At 43.2% G+C, this 17,215-nt stretch overlaps 1 protein-coding gene across 1 annotated transcript; it reads left to right on the top strand.

The window, feature by feature from the left end:
* Positions 1–8,159: 8,159 nt before the first annotated feature.
* On the top strand, positions 8,160–15,834 carry rab38c (RAB38c, member of RAS oncogene family; the record flags this gene model as incomplete). The annotated part of the gene is made up of 4 exons (XM_083647936.1): positions 8,160–8,352; positions 10,127–10,257; positions 12,862–12,999; positions 15,670–15,834. 4 exons carry the CDS (start codon positions 8,160–8,162, stop codon positions 15,832–15,834), a joined length of 627 nt encoding a protein of 208 aa, XP_083504062.1.
* Positions 15,835–17,215: the final 1,381 nt, after the last annotated feature.

The raw sequence follows: 17,215 nt of genomic DNA, 5'->3' as shown, positions 1-17,215 counted from the left end.
TCTCTTTATCTAAAATACAGATAGTCATAATTCCTGACAAAATCATATCTAAGTAATAATACAAGTATTCTCAGATTTTAGTCTGAGAGACAAGATCTCATCAAATGGGGGTCCTTAGCCAAGTTCCAAGGGGGAACTTGGCATTGACTTATCTGGCATTATATGGGATAGGCGCCAACAATGACCACAATGTGTTATCTATGATGCCTGCTATTCTCCTGTTATTATTTATATATATATATATATATATATATACAGCCTATTAGGTCTACAACTGTGCGTGTGTGGTCGGATGACGCTTGCGATAAACTTCAAGGAAGCTTTGAATGTACTGACTGGTCCGTATTTTTAGATGATGATGATGATCTTGACCTGGACAGTAAAGCTGATATCAATCAACTTTATTTCAGACCCATTGATCCATAAAAAACAATACAAAACATAAAAAAGCAATACAATAACATTTAAAAGAGATGCAGATAAAGCATCAGCACAGGCATTTATGATAAAAAATAAAAACCAAACAGTGTATTTAAAAAAAACATATAGACTGCGGGTCCAGTGCTTCCAGAAGCAAGACAGGTACCTTGTGTCACTCTGTGATGTCAGTTAAGGACACAATCATTTTATTTTTAGATCCAGTGAGTCTACACATGAATCTATGCATAAAATTCCTCAAAACAGCATGAAAAGTGGGTACATTTCTAGTCACAAACATTTCACTTGCACTGCTCCACCTGAGGAGTTTGAGTAGTATTCTGAAAGCATCATTATATGCCACATTAAGTTTCTTCATTTTCTTACTACTATAGTTGCACCACAGGTGGGCCGTATATAGTGGAGTACAGTACGTTCTAAACAAAGCTACTTTAACATCATTTGTACACATGTGAAATTTGCGTGCCAGCATGTTGGCTTGGCCATACAGTTTACCAGACTGACGCTGCACATCGTCATCATCACAGAGATCATCCCTTATCACATGGCCCAGGTATTTAACTTTCCTCACTACATCTAGCAGTTCACCTGCCAGAGAGAATGAGGGAAAGATGAGTTTCCTGTCCTCCTTGGTTCGAGCAATCATCACCACACTCTTTTTAGAGTTAAACTTGATGTCATACATCATGCCATATCTAGAGCATACTCTGAGTAGCTGCTGTAGGCCAGCACTGTAAGCAGCCAGTTCTACACTCCTTTAATTCTTTAGATAAGTCATCCATGTAGAGATTGAAGAGTTGCGGGGAAAGAATTCCACCCTGGCGCACCCCATTGGACACATGAAAAGGTGTGGACATACTCTTCCCCCACCTAGCTTGCATAGTTTGGTGAGAGTACCAGAACTGTAGTATTCTGATTAAGTATGAGGGGACACCACGCTCCTGTAGCTTTTGACCGTATCAACCACGGAAAAATGTTTGTTAAGCTGCTTAACAAACATTTTTCCGTGGTTGATACGGTCAAAAGCTTTTGACGCATCAAGGAAACACATAAATATTGTGCTGTTACATGTTCTGTACTTGTGGACAATTTCCTTGTGCATAGATACACAAGTCAGTGCCATGTTTATTCTTAAAACCAAACTGATTATCTGTGGATTCTATGTATTCTTTAAGCCTATCCATAAGGACCATTTCTAGTACCTTGGATAGTATGCTTGCAAGTGCAATAGGCCTATAGTTATCTATGCTAGTTAATTTACCAGTCTTGTTCTTGATTAAAGGTACCAGCAGGACAGATAACATTGATCCAGGCAGTATTCCATGCATCATTAAACCAGAAAAACATAAAGCAAGTAGCACAGAAATACTATGGCTAGCATATTTCAGGTGTTCCGCTGTTATTTGATCCTGTCCACGGGCTTTGTTCATTTTGAGTTTCTCAATGGCGTAGCACACTTCATCTGGCCTGATAGCTACTCCATCACTGTGAGATATTTCATCAATATTAAACGCATCTCTCTTAACACAGTTAAAAATATTCTCATAGTGTTTCCTCCAGAGCTCTGCAATATTTTCAGGTTCAGTAATGCCATCGATACTAGAAGGCAGTGGCATCTTGCTGTTATTAACCACCTTAGAGTCACTGCTTATATTAATTTCTGTGTTGATGATGCCATCCCCTGTAAACTCATTAAAACTCCCCAATGATAACCCCTGGGTGACTAGGGAGGTGAAAGCTGCAATTAACCGAAAGAAGAGGGCATTTTTCAGTGGTGATAGAGATATGATTAGACATGCTCAAAAGGAGCTGAAAGCTAAAATAAAACAGGCAAAACTTAAATATAGAGATCGGGTAGAAAGACAAATGTCCAATACCAGGGGCCTGTGGAAAGGCAGTAAATCCATCACTGATTGGACCAACAATTCCAGTTGTTCGGGCTCTGGGATGGATGTTAATCAGGCAAACCAGTTCTTTGCTAGGTTTGATAAATGTGATTTCCCTGCTGAGCAGGAGAGCATCCTCTCCTCTCTGGCTCAGCCTAGTCCTGAGGACAGTTGCCCCCCTATTGTTATTTCTATTGAAGAGCTTCGTCAGGAGTTTAAGCGTATCAAGGTGAACAAGGGTCCTGGGCCTGATGGTGTTTATCCACGCACCCTCAAGGTCTGTGCTGACCAGTTGTGCCATGTTTTTCATGCTCTTTTCTCTCTGTCTCTGTCTTCACCTGCTTTTCCTGTAATGTGGTTAACGTCATGTCTTGTCCCTATCCCTAAAAAAGAACAATGTGCGTGATAGCCTCACTAACCTATTGCTCTGACATGCCACATTATGACCTGTTTTGAAAGGGTTGTGCTGGGCCACCTCAGAGATCAGGTGGCACCTTATTTAGACCCCTTGCAATTTGCATACAGGAAGAGTGTAGGAGTTGACCATGCGCTGATTTTTATGTTGCATCGAATTTATAGTCACCTTGAATCATCTGCCAGCTCTGCTAGGGAAATGTTCTTTGATTTTTCGAGCGCCTTCAACACTATCCAGCCGCATAACATATTCTAGCAAACAAACTGATTCAGTATAAACTGCATAATTCAACCATCGCCTGGTGCATGAGATATCTTGTGCCTCGACCTCAGTTTGTTAGGCTGGATGATATAGTATCAGATGTTATCTGGACAAAAACTGGAGCCCCTCAGGGAACAGTTTTAGCTCCTTTTTTCTTGATTCTTTATACTGCGGACTGCAGACATAGTGAGGCCATGTGTCATATGCAGACATTTTCTGATGATACTGCTCTTATCGGTCTCATCATCAAAGGTGATGACCGGGCCTATACAAAGGAGATTGATTCATTTGTTCATTGGTGTGATGACAATTTTCTACAGCTCAACGTTGAAAAGACCAAAAGAGCTAGTTATTGATTTTGGGAGGAAGAAGGTGAGGTCTCTCCTGTCATTATTAAGGGGCAAGAGGTAGAAATAGTCCAGTCTTACAAGAAGTATCTCAGAGTCCACCTGGACAGTAAGCTGGACTGGAAGAACACAGATTCTGTGTTCAAGAAGGCCCAGTCTCGACTTTTCCACTTGAGGAAGCTTAGATCGTTTGATATCAGTAGGTCACTTCTTCATGTGTTCTACCAAGGTATCCTAGCTAGTGTCCTTTTTTATGCTGTGCTCTGCTGGGGGGGCGGGGCAGCATCACGGTCATTGACAAAAATAGGATAAACCAAATGATTCAAAAGGCTGGCTCAGTCAGTGATTGGCCTTCCCCATTGGGACCCATTTTTGGCCTACCTCGACGAGGTTAGGGGCGATAGGGTTTTAGTCACAAGAAACCCAGGCGTGTTCGTTGAATGGGAGGAAAACACAGCGAGACTTGGACAAGGAGACATCCGACAACAGACAGGTGGATAAGTTTAAGTGCACAGTGACACACGTTTATTTAAGACTAGCAGACATGAATGGTTATATCAAAGCATATATTAAAATTGGTACAAGTCACAAACAATTGAATGAACTCATCGATACATTTTACCCAAAGAGGATAGAATGTGAAGTTCTTCCCAGCTCCCAGAGAGAGATCTCAAGAAGGGTGGGGGCCGGTGGTGTGCGATTCTGCCAGCTCATCAGTTATGTGACTCATTTTCTAGATATCATAGAAGAACAATGCTCTGTTATAAGCCTTGATGAGAAAACTACTCCCGTCTTCATGTTTACAGATAGTACGGCCACCTGCTAGACATCAACAGAAGCTCCTCTGGTGGGAACTGCTGTGAATTTGTTACTTTTCATGGGATTCTAATATTTCCCACACCACGTGTTTACAACAAAATTCATCCTCACCAACTCCATTGCATAAGAGCACTAAGGCAGCTCTCAACATCAACCCCAAGCACATGGACTGTATGCAATCATATATGATCACCCTATTGATTAGAAATATGTGCTGTCCTGTAAATATCAATAGGGGCGATGGGTGATTAGCCCGGCTGGTATCCCATAGACCCCTTGTGCAGGATCCCATGCATAATATATATACATATATATTTTTACAAGCACCTTCACCATGGTCTAATATTATTTTTTTTGGTTTGTTTGTTTGTTTTTTGTTTGTTCGTCCTTGTGTGTTGGTGTTGTTTATATAAAAAAAAGCTAAGCTACAAAGCTGCATATTATCGTTGTTCTTGTAAAAAATGAAAAATATGTTTGCTTGACTATGTACCAATGCCTATGTACTCTGCCTTTCAATAAAAAATATTCTTTAAAAAAATGGGGGTCCTTAGCTCTAATGTGGACTAAATTAGGGGTCCTTGATATGAAAAAGAAGAATCACTATGTGTTATGGCATCTTTTACTTATTTATGCTGATGCTGCTCTCTAGTGGCTTCATACAGCATTGCAACAAACTCCTATTATAAAGGATACCGGTTATGAACTCAAAATGGTTAATGTGAAGTTTTATGGTACAAAGAGTAGTGTACTACCAGCCTTTGATTGAGGCAAATCTTAATATTTCCAAGCATTTATTATTAATAATAAAAACTTGCTATAACGTGCTATAATCATCCCAGAGTCACAACAGCTGCAGTCAACTTTGTCAAGATGTTTGGTTCCAAATAAAGTGTAATTGTATAACTTATTGCCAATACATTTCTGTAATATTACAGTTTATATGGTTATATTAACTGGATGAACACAGTTGTATAAGAAATGACAGCAGACCTCACTATGTGCTCAGGCTTCTTTCCTCCAAAGGCACTGAAAAGAGATGCATCCTTAGCACAATTTAAATCAAATTTTTCCAATATTTTATTTTAAATTTTTATAGAACAATAATAATACACAAACATACATCATCAACGTTCAACATTACAACATGTTGGTATCAGCCGTATAAGGTGCTTTTATCTGTAATAGATATTGTGCATGGGGTCCCACTCAAAGGGTCCACAAGAAAGCAGACAGGAGAGCCTCAGACACTATGCAAATCAAAGTATGCAGTATCAAAGTAGGCCAAAAAAAAGTCCCAAATAGTCGAGAACCTTGTAAGCGTGTTGGCTCTCAGGGGCCTGAGTCTCATCTGTATAACAGAGATCATGTGCATCAGCCACACCTGAAAAGAGGGGGGAAAGGAGGACTTCCATTCCTTCAGAATAAGTTTTTTGGCAACAGTTGTCCCAAGTGTCAGAGATTGTTGCACAGCTGTAGGGAAATTCAGAGAGGACTCCGAGCAGCCAAAGATGGCTTTTAATTTTTTTTATTAGAGTAATTAGTAGGTAGGTAGATGTGAACTATTCCCAATTCTACTAAGTAGGCTATACACACTGCTAATGTTTACCAATTTGAATGGGAATCTGTGAAATTGTTATCTTGAAAATACAGCAAAACTATGTATTATTATTTCTTTCTTTCTTTTACCAATTTGAATAGAAATCTGAGTAATTATTCTGGTGTTCAACTATCATGTGTTCACTTTCTTTGTTTCCTGTAATTTCCCACGAAGCCAAATTCCCATATCTTTAAGAGATAAATTGGTCAACTCATTCATTCTGCTCTCTCAGTCCTGAAATCCTGGGTATTGAGTGAAATGGCTATTTACATTATATCAAAAATACAAATATTTGTCTTTCTTTGGAAAACTGAAGTAATATGTGAACATGCATTATATTGTATGTGGAGAAATGTATCAATGAATGGATAGTGGGCATTGGTGTGAGGAGAGATACTGGCCACGTATCTAAACACACAGCATCGAGCCATTTTCCAAATGGCTGTAAGAATAAACCTTTGTGGGTCTCAGCAGCAAAAGTGAACCCACACAGAATAGTAAACGGCACAATGATTTCTAAAAACCCTTAATATGATCAATCCATAATTAATTAGCTCCAGTCACTTTCCCCCTCAGTGTATGTACAATTAATTATAATAATCAATAACACAACAAAGTAGAAAAGGAATGTAAGCCGAAAATGGAGCGTCTCTGGGTAGTGTAGAGGTAAAAGCACGCAACCCTGTAATTACCCTGTAAGTACAGGTGTGGTACCCCGTACTTACCCTATAAGTAGGCCTACAGATCTTGTTACCCTGTAGTTACAGGCTAAATTCACATATTGTACCCTGTAGTTACCCTGTAAGTAGGCTACAGGTGTGGTACCCCGTAATTACCCTATAAGTACAGATCTTGTTACCCAGTAGTTACAGGCTAAATTCAATTCTTGTACCCCGTAGTTACCCTGTAAGTACAGATGTGGTACCCCGTAATTACCATATAAGTACAGATCTTGTTACCCAGTAGTTACAGGCTAAATTCACTTCTTGTACCCCGTAGTTACCCTGTAAGTACAGGTGTGGTACCCCGTATTTACCCTATAAGTAGGCTACAGATCTTGTTACCCTGTAGGCTACTTATAGGGTTATTTGCGGGCTGTATTCTAAAGCGTTACCGATTATCCTGCTGAACACAGGTTCGCGTTTGAATAAGCTTGCGTTCACCACAGACCTTATTTGAAGCATCGCGCCAAAAACCCGTTCAAAAATCCCATAGGCGGAAACAGTGAAGAACCCGGAAGTGTTAGCATCCATGTTTTCCGGACTCATTCCTGCGGCTCTCTATTGGCCATGTCTGTGGAAAGCTGGTTGGGTAGGACTCCGGGTTGCTGCATTCGCGCCTCCTCTGGTCGGTCGGGGCACCTGTTCAGGGGGAGGGGAACTGAGGGGAATAGTGTGAGCCTCCCACGCACACATGTATTGGAGGAAGCATGTGCTAGTCTACAACTCTCCCCAGATTGGCAGAGTGGAAGCAACAACTGGGGCAGCAGGGGGAATTGGCTAAGTACAATTGGGGAGAAAATCTGAAAAAATCAATCAATCAATCAATCAATCAATCAATCAATCAATCAATCAATCAATAAAATTGAACATTTTCACAGTGCACACTCCTCACCCAGCAACCGGTCCTCACCAGGTCGCACTCATAAACAGGAGACCCCTTTGGTTCAGTTTGTGATCAAGATTCACGCTCGTTATTCTCTCTATCGCTATATTTATCAAGCCACTTGAAACAGTGGCGCTGATGATTTAAGGCGCTGACAGGGTCTGCTTCGGCGTCCTGTGTGAACAAGGGCTTATAGCCGACGTTGCAGTGATAGGGGCCACGCATCCGAGACTCAGAAGGAAGAATGACTGATGAGTCTCGCGTTGCGTTGAGGCTACTTTTTCCCCAATCCAAAATGCCCTCTCTTTTTCTCTCCACTACTTCAGTTTACGAGGAGCACTTGAAGGCAGCAGCATTATTTTGTGACTTCGGCGTGTGGGCGGACAAGAACCAAAGTCGAATCAAGACAGCTGACTTCAGGCGTGTAGTGACCGTTTCAATCTCAAATCTCATTGATTATGGCTTCTGGATTACCAATAATAACCACCGGATGGAAGGAATGACAAGATAATTAACTTCAGGTTTTCTCTAGCCTATTTACAGGGATTTGTTTTTTTCTTTCTAGAAATAGACTGCCAAACCCCAGGTGAGGACTAAAGTTTGTTATCTGTGTAAAGTGAGAAGAAGGAGGCTTGAGTGTCACGCAGCGCTACTCAATACTGACTTTTCGATAGGCCTACTTTCCTGCAGTTTGCTGTGATTTCTGGATCCTTGTTAAAAAAAAAAAAAAAGTGATTTGAGGGCTCCTGGGCCTGGCTGTTCCCTGTGGAGAGGTTTCTCCTGCTGGCAGCATGCAGCAGGAACATCTGTTCAAAGTGCTGGTGATAGGGGACCTGGGGGTGGGGAAGACGTCTATCATTAAGCGGTACGTGCATCAGATCTTCTCCCAGCACTACCGCGCCACCATCGGCGTGGACTTCGCTCTGAAGGCGCTCAGCTGGGACGACGGCACCGTCATCCGCCTCCAGCTCTGGGACATCGCTGGTGTGTGTAATAAATAATCACCCCATAGCCTAGCCTACATCTTTTATTCGTAACACTACAACATTAGGGTACATTAGAGATGAGCCTTTAATGCTTAATAATAATTGGTCTAACTAACCCTTAATTAACAGGTAAATGTGTCTAATCATTTAGGCTACTAATGATATTCATATTAACTGTTGATTTATAGTCACATTATTTAGCCTATAGTTAGTAAATGGTTAGGGTTAACCAACCCTTAGTTAATGCTTACTAAGCATCATTAAGCATTAACTAAGGGTTAGTTAATGTACGTAGCCTACCCTTATTGTAAATTGTTACCCCCTTTTTTATAGTCTGAAGTCTAGGCTACTAAAGCCTAATGGTCTGCTGCTGCTCCTCACTGTTAAAGTTAGTTCTCAATTAGTGTGCCTTGATTCAAATTAGGACTGGGCAATATTCCACATTAGTCTATATTGATATTGTGATAATGAGACTAGATATCATCTTAGATTTTTGGACATCATAATATGGCACAATTGTCTGGTTTTAAAGGCTGCAAGTGATGTCATTTTTTTCTGAACTTACCAGACTGTTAGAGTTGTTCGATTATTAGCCTTTATTTGCCTATGTAAATATTCAATATACTACAATATTATCACAATATCGATATCGAAGTATCACAAAATATTGTGATATTGGATTTTGTCCATATTGCCCATGCTGTAATTCAAAATGTAGCCTATAGAACTGGGGTAAGGGACTTTCTGTGTGTGTGTGTGTGTGTGTGTGTGTGTGTGTGTGTGTGTGTGTGTGTGTGTGTGTGTGTAACTGAAAACAAACAGCCGTTGTTTGACCTGTTGGCTAAAACGTCTTCAGCACAATTTAATAATTAAGAGTAATGTGTAAAAATCCTTCACCATCAGGGAGTGGCTTTGTTTGACAATATGATGTGGTTCCATCTGCGTCTGTTAGGAGGTCCCACCCTGTCATCGCCTCGTCCAGGAATGTGGATCTTGTGCTCAGCTAGTCCCATGCTCATAATAATCAGTCACATGAGGTTGGCTTCATACTGTAGAATCCACACAAACACACGCTCGCTCGCACACACACATTTATGTGTCAACAATAAACCCTGATGTTCGCTTAAGCTTAAATTGATTTAAAGTGTATGTGCTGTTACATAATAGGGTTGTCACGATACTAGAATTTCTAACTACGATACAGAGGAAAATATCGATACTCGGAATGACAACACACCAAGAGGCCTAAAAATAAACAAAAACAGATGAACGGAGAGAGGCACGCTTCTCCATAATCTAGGCCAGATAAAACAAATTAAAATCTTTGCACTTACACAGCAGATTACCCCTCGTCTAGTCATCAGCCTATCAGAATACTTTAAGCTTGTTGAAGCAACAGATACCCACCAATGATAGGGAGGGAAAAATAGGTGTTTGATTTTTCAATGAGAGCAAGCACTGCTGGTATACAGTAGATACAGTCGGTCTGTGTGGGGGAACGCCCACAAAACGTACTTCCATTTAGTGTCGTGGGGGATTTCCCCCACGCTGACCACACGTGGAGACATCGCCTGAATGTATTGGTAGGCCTACTGTTGAACATTAGTATTGTATCTGTTTCAAATTCAATACTATTGATGCTGTTGCAAATGAGTAGGCTATTGTATCCATTTAAAATGTTTAGTACTGATATTTATCAATACTTTTGAGTGACAACCTTATTACATAATGCAGTGTGTGTGATGGCCTGTTTCTCCGTGCCTCTGTCCCAGGACAGGAGCGTTACGGGAACATGACTCGTGTGTATTACCGGGAGGCAGTGGGGGCTCTGGTGGTGTTTGACGTGACGAGGGCGTCCACCTTCCACGCCGTGCTGAAGTGGAAGGACGACCTGGACTCCAAGGTCAGCCTCTGCAGTCCACTTCCCCCTCAGGGTTTGGTTTCTCTAGCTGCTGGCCTGGGTTAGAGAGGTGCCGCTTCAGCTCAGTTTCAGTCAATATATGTCTAACAAGTGCAAACATTTATGCCCACCATCAGTCAACTAACCCTAATCTAACTTCAACTCAGTTTCAGTCTCTAGAGAGGAAAAGTGAACATCACTTCCTGCTTTTCTCCCTGCACCAGCGCTGAAAAAATATGAATGGCAGTGAACGGAGAATAACATTACTTTTTTGATCCCGTTTGAATTGTGCCACGGGGTGCCAACATTAATTTTGTCCATTTAAAACATAACTTTGCATGTCAAGAAAGTCGCAGTTTGTCGCCAAACTGTTGCACTATAAGTTATAAATCAGAAAGACTACTGTTGCCTAAGTGACGTCACTTTCTCTACTGGCAAAAGACCAGCGACATGCCACGAGCTGCCACGAGCTATGTACCGGTAGTTTTTATACGAAACTAACCCCTACGTTTCAGTTTGACGACAAACTGTGACTTTCTTGACATGCAAAGTTATGTTTTAAATTGACACAATTTATGTTGGCACCCCATGGCACAATTCAAACGGGATTAAAAAAGTAACGTTATTCTCCGTTCACTGCTATTCATAATTTTTTCAGCGCTGGTACAGGGAGAAAGCAGGAAGTGACGTTTCACTTTGGCTCTCTATATATGTCTACCCACGATCAGTCAACTAACGCTAACCTAACTTCAACTCAATTTCAGTCAATATATGTCTAACAAGTGCAAACCGGTGTCCACCCGATATGCCGACCTTAGGTTTAGGCGTGGGGGGTGGGAGAGATTAGGTTTAGGGTTAGGGTCTGGGGGAGGTTAGGTTTGGGCGTGGGGGGTGGGAGAGGTTAGGGTTAGGGTCTGGGGGAGGTTAGATTTAGGCGTGGGGGGTGGGAGAGGTTAGGTTTAGACGTGGGGGCTGGGAGAGGTTAGCTCCAGCTGGTCCACCGACACACTGCACGCCGCCTCGCTCAGCTGGTTCTGCTTGTGGGCTATCAGCATTGCGGCCTGTCGGCACATAGACGCAGCACCTGCAAACCATTCAGCTTTATGGCAGCACGCCCGCTCCCGCCACCCACATCACCCTAACCACTCCCACTAGCCACATCACGCTAACCACCCCACATCACGCTAACCACTCCCACTCCCACTACCCACATCATGCTAACCACTCCCACTACCCACATCACCCTAACCACTCCCACTACCCACATCACGCTAACCACTCCCACTACCACTACCCACATCACGCTAACCACTCCCACTACCCACATCACCCTAACCACTCCCACTACCCACATCACGCTAACCACTCCCACTACCCACATCACCCTAACCACTCCCACTACCCACATCACGCTAACCACTCCCACTACCACTACCCACATCACGCTAACCACTCCCACTACCCACATCACCCTAACCACTCCCACTACCCACATCACCCTAACCACTCCCACTACCCACATCACGCTAACCACTCCCACTACCCACATCACCCTAACCACTCCCACTACCCACATCACGCTAACCACTCCCACTACCCACATCACCCTAACCACTCCCACTACCCACATCACGCTAACCACTCCCACTACCCACATCACCCTAACCACTCCCACTACCCACATCACCCTAACCACTCCCACTACCCACATCACCCTAACCACTCCCACTACCCACATCACCCGAACAACTCCCACCACCCAGATCACTCTAACCACTCCCACCACCCACATTACCCTAATCACTCCCACTGCCCACCCCTCGAATCCCAACTCTCTGCAAAGGTTAGGGTTTAATTTGGGCAGCTAAAACTTTGGGTAAGGTTAGGGTAAGCTCATGGTTAATTTAGTCTCGCTTGCCAGACTTCCCTCCCTGCCGGGAGAGAAGTCTGGCTGCTGGTATAAGCTCTGCCATTGGTGCCGACCATTTCAGTCGGCAGCGGAAGAAAATCCCTTTCCGCTCCCTACAAACTTTGCCATTGGCTCCGCCCCGCTTTGACTGACAGGCTGTGACCATTTATGGATTTCCTTTCCACTCCCTCCGTGACGAATCTGTCTATCTCAAATGCCTCTGCCGCTGTGAAAAGACACCAACAACGCTAGCTCGTTGCTACACACTGAAAACGATTGGATCTGGATTGTGCCTGCTTGGTACTTTCGGTGGATGGTTGTAAAGGTAAAAAGAGCTTTTCCCCCCTGCTATACCAGAGTGGAGATAGGGCAAACAGGGCAAATCTATAGGTTCTATGGCATATTGTGGCTTAAAAAAAAAGTATGCTATGTGACTTTATTGTGAGTGGGAACATGAGCAGAAAACATTTTTATATGGTCATTTTACATGGACATTTTCCCACGGACATCTCCCCTGGTTTGCTATTGCTGTGATCGTTGCGCATGCATACTGCACATAGATCCCTCTTTGTAACATGTTTACTCACTATGGCTATTAAATTAATCTTGAATCTTGAAATGATTGGGACACAAAACTTGTAAACAACACACACAACCTGATCTTGTATCTTGGTTGTATCTCTGCTCTCTCTCCTCAGGTGACCTTGAACCATGGGAAGCCAGTTCCAGCTGTACTGCTGGCCAACAAGGCAGACCAGGTGTCCATCCAGCAGCCCAAACTAGACTCTTTCTGCAAGGAGAACGGCTTTGTTGGCTGGTTCGAGACCTCGGCTAAGGTACGAGAGACGGATTATTGACTTTGGAGATGAACAGGACAAGTAGATGTATCCTATAGGCATCCCGCACACTATGCGCGCTCGATTCGTAGGCTCGCCCGCCGAGCTGGCCCTGCAGCTCGCACATGAAGCTCGGCCGCTGCACGGCCTTGCCCTCCCTCCCTGCAGCTCAACCACTGTACGGGCTCACATGCTCTTATGGTGTCACAATGCCTATGACATCATCAGTGAAGTCACAATGCACAATTGCTCAAGTGACATCACTGATGACATCACTTCCAGGTAACTGACATCACATACATTTCACTTTTAGGACTCCATCACCTCAATTCAGCTTTAATTTATCTTTTGTACTGTTTGAGAAATCGCAGTTTATGTTATATGCTATTTTCAGCCTTTACAATGGGACCCTATGGAGCCAGCCTTGAGTGTGTCTCACTCTAGTAGTCTGTACTTATTACTATATCCACACATTTTAAAACTGCGACAGTTCACACAACTTTAACGCTACATACATATATTATACATCAGACCCTTGAGATACTTCTGCTTTCACTCACAGGGTCAAAATATAAAATATATATAAACTATAATGTATAGTTTTTGAGATAGGCTATTAATGTTTGTGTGGCACAGAGTTTCAGCATATTTCATATTTCATACATTTTTGTTGTTGTGATGTCACACCAATTTGTCCTATACTGCATTTTCTAGAAAGAGACGAATCAAAGGGAACAATACATTGAGAAAGAGCTAGCAACATTCGGTATCATTTTTTGTGGTAATTCTGTATACCGGTTATTCCTAAACTTTGGGTCAGGATTTTTTTTTAAATGGTCAGAGGCCTTTTAAAGATGGGTCCCCAACTGAAAAGATTGTATGGGACAAAAATGAAATGACGTTTGCTATCAGGGTAGGAGGAAATTAACTTTTTTTTAACAAGGGCTTTTTTTGCCCTTGTGAAATATGTTTCAGGGGCATTTTGGATAATTTCCAGGGCAATCTTATCAAACTAGAAATCTTGCGCGCTCGATTCCTATCACCTTGCCCACAGCTCGGCTGCTGCGTGGCCTCGCCTGCACTATTGGCGTGTGCAGCACACAATTGCTTAACTTCGCATCACTGATGACATCACAATTGCTCGAGCTTGCCCGCTGCGTGGGCTCGGATACGCAGCTCGGCCGATGCACGGCCTCGCCCGCAGCTCGGCTGGTGCGTGGCCTTGCCTGCACTATAATTGGCATGCGCAGCACACAAGTGCTCAACTTCACATCACTGATGACATCACAATTGCTCGAGTGACCATCACTGATCACATCATGGAGTGCTCGAGTGATGTCACTAAGCGCACAATTGCTCAACTTCGGCCTCACCCGCAGTTCGGCTGCTGCATGGCCTCGCCTGCACTATTGGCATGCGCAGGGCACAATTTGCTAACTTCGCATCACTGATGACATCACTCACTGATGACATCACAATTGATCTTATGACATCACTGATGATGTCACAATGTCTATGACATCATCCAGTGGGACAAAAATTGAAACAAACAAACAAACAGACAAACAGAGCCCACTTTCATCCTATGATGATGATAATGATGATGATGATTTTGGTCAATAATGAGGTCACTGATGATGTCACAATGCCTATGACATCATCAGTGATGTCACTTGCTGATGACATTATCCAATGTGGGACAAAAATTTAAACAAACAGACAAACAGAGCCCACTTACTCCCTTTTGATGATGATGATGATGTGGGAAATATTAGTTCTTCTATTTTGCATGACAGACCCAATATTCAATTACTCTTATCCAAGCATAGCCTATTTTATTTCTCATTTCTAAAAGTTAAACAATCGCACTAAAAATTAATTTCCTATCATCTCAACAACAATGTTGTTTGTCTGGCATAATGTACTTGGCAAAAACCTTTCAAATCCCTATGGCAAAAAACGTCAACATATATCAACATATCAATCAAAATACCATGTATATATTCATATTAGGCCTATACTAACATTTTATGTTACAGAATTCAATGTCCTCTTCTGTCATGTCAATTACATCAGTGGATTGATTGTCTCTTGTCATATGGCATGATTGAAGTAAAGGCTTTATGTCCTGATACAAACCACCAGTCCACTGCTGGCTAAGCATGCAGACAGTGCACCTCTCACTCTGCTACAAACCACCTAGTCTCAACGCCAGACCCACGAGAGTTCCTACACTGATACACTACGTTACTGCATGCTGCAGATCTCTCTCTGGGTCTGGGACACTTTCCCTCAGCCAGCTGGGGTCGGAAGTGAACCGTTCAGAAGAGATTGAAAGTGCAGTCCTTTATAGAGACGTATGGTAATACTCAGTGGTATTGGGGTGATCATTTCTATTGCAGCTCCACTTTGTGATTTAGGCTGATAAAACAGAATCGCATTTTAAATAAAAGTCTTGCCTAGTACAGCTTTCATGTCTCAGACCACCACCATGCTAGACCCCAAAACAGCCATCAGAATGTGCATTGTGAATGGTAAACCTTGGAATACATGAGAAACAATACGAATGGTAGCTACATATTACTGTGCACATTTGCCTTCAATACATGTGCTACAGAATCACAAAGTAGATGATTTCTCAACATGTATTTCTTTGTTTTGGTTCCTTAGGAGAACACAAACATCGAGGAGGCGGCTCGATGCTTGGTTCAACACATCCTGGCCAATGAGTCCACAGTGACGGACGGAGACCCCGCCCCCGGCTCCCTGAGCCTATCAGCACACAGCAGCAACAAGAAAAACCATCTCAGCTGCAAGTCATGTGCCAAGTCCTGACTCTCCACCAGTCACCCCCCACCATTCTTTTGATAACGTTTTTTTTGTTTCCCCCACACTTTTTCACTACTTGGCCAATTCCCCCTGCTGTCCCGGTCGTTGCTCTACCCCCTCTGCCGATCTGTGGGGAGATGTAGACTATACATGCTTCCTCCGATACATGTGCAGTCGCCCCCCCCCCCCCCCCCCGAACAGGCGCACCAGAGGAGACGCTAGCGCAGGGACAGCACTCATACCCCACCAGCTTCCCCCTGCAGACACGGCCAATTGTGTCTGGTACGTTTGACCAAGCCGGAAGTACCGCTTCCGGGAATTGAACCCCGGTCTCCGCTGCGGTAGGCGAGTACTTACCTCTACACTACCTAGACACTCCTGTATCAGAAACATTTCCATTTGTTTTAAAAGGTGGGTAAACTCAATTTCACAACTGAAACGGTGCAGCAGCAGGTTGGCCTAGTGGTTAGAGAGACCTTCAATGTCTTTGTCCTTCAATCCTTTATCAGATCCTGGCGCTGTCCTTTAGACGACCTTGTGCTCGGAAGAATCAGGAATCGGAAGGAATTTCCTTCTGGCAATCGATAATATCTTGCAGAATTACTAGTAGCAGTAGTAGTACTAGTATTAGTGGTACTATCATTAACAGATCTGTTATCTTGTTTTGACATGTAATTGCAGTTTAATTTGGAAACTGTTGCAGAGTAGCAGTGAGACATCTTTTCCCCAAGTTTAATCAAAATCTCATCAGTGGTGTCTGCGATTTTGCACATGATGAACAGACATGAACAAATCTGAACAGCTGCTACAGGGCAGGGGAAGCCAGAAACAGCACGTCCTGGAAGAAGTAGTGGTTATTTTGCTCAATAGCACTGAAGCAAGGATTTGTCATCGTAGGGGACTGATCCATGCAGCCACATACAAGATGGTACGACGCCGGGATTCCACTGAGTGCATTTGCATTGCGTTGCGGCTGTGCTCCGGTTTTGCTCTGTGCTCCGCCAACACTAACCGGCTGCGTGCAGAGCACGTCACGGCTCCGCTCCACCAGACAGCTGGAGTGACGAGACCGACAGGTTCTCGCGGTGAAATTGCGCGCATTCGCGCGAAACAATTTGTATGTGGGATAAATACAACAACAAACAGGCAGAAGATCATTCTTCCCAACTTGAGAAGCAGAGGAGGGGTGGACTTGCTTGGTGTTGTCCTTGTAAAAAGGATGTGTCGTGTCATATATTATTTTGTGGTTTTCCACTTCAATGATGAACTTTTCCTCATCCATGTTTGTCCTCTGGCTTGATCTTGAATGCTGTAAGCACCTCTGACCTGTTGACTCCAGGCCTGGCTCCGCCCAACTTGCTGCGGCTTTGCTCCGACATCCGTGAAA

Source organism: Poromitra crassiceps (genome assembly GCF_964638095.1).
Source record: "Poromitra crassiceps genome assembly, chromosome: 1".
Classification (NCBI taxonomy): domain Eukaryota; kingdom Metazoa; phylum Chordata; class Actinopteri; order Beryciformes; family Melamphaidae; genus Poromitra; species Poromitra crassiceps.
This window is presented reverse-complemented; position numbering and strand designations above follow the sequence as displayed.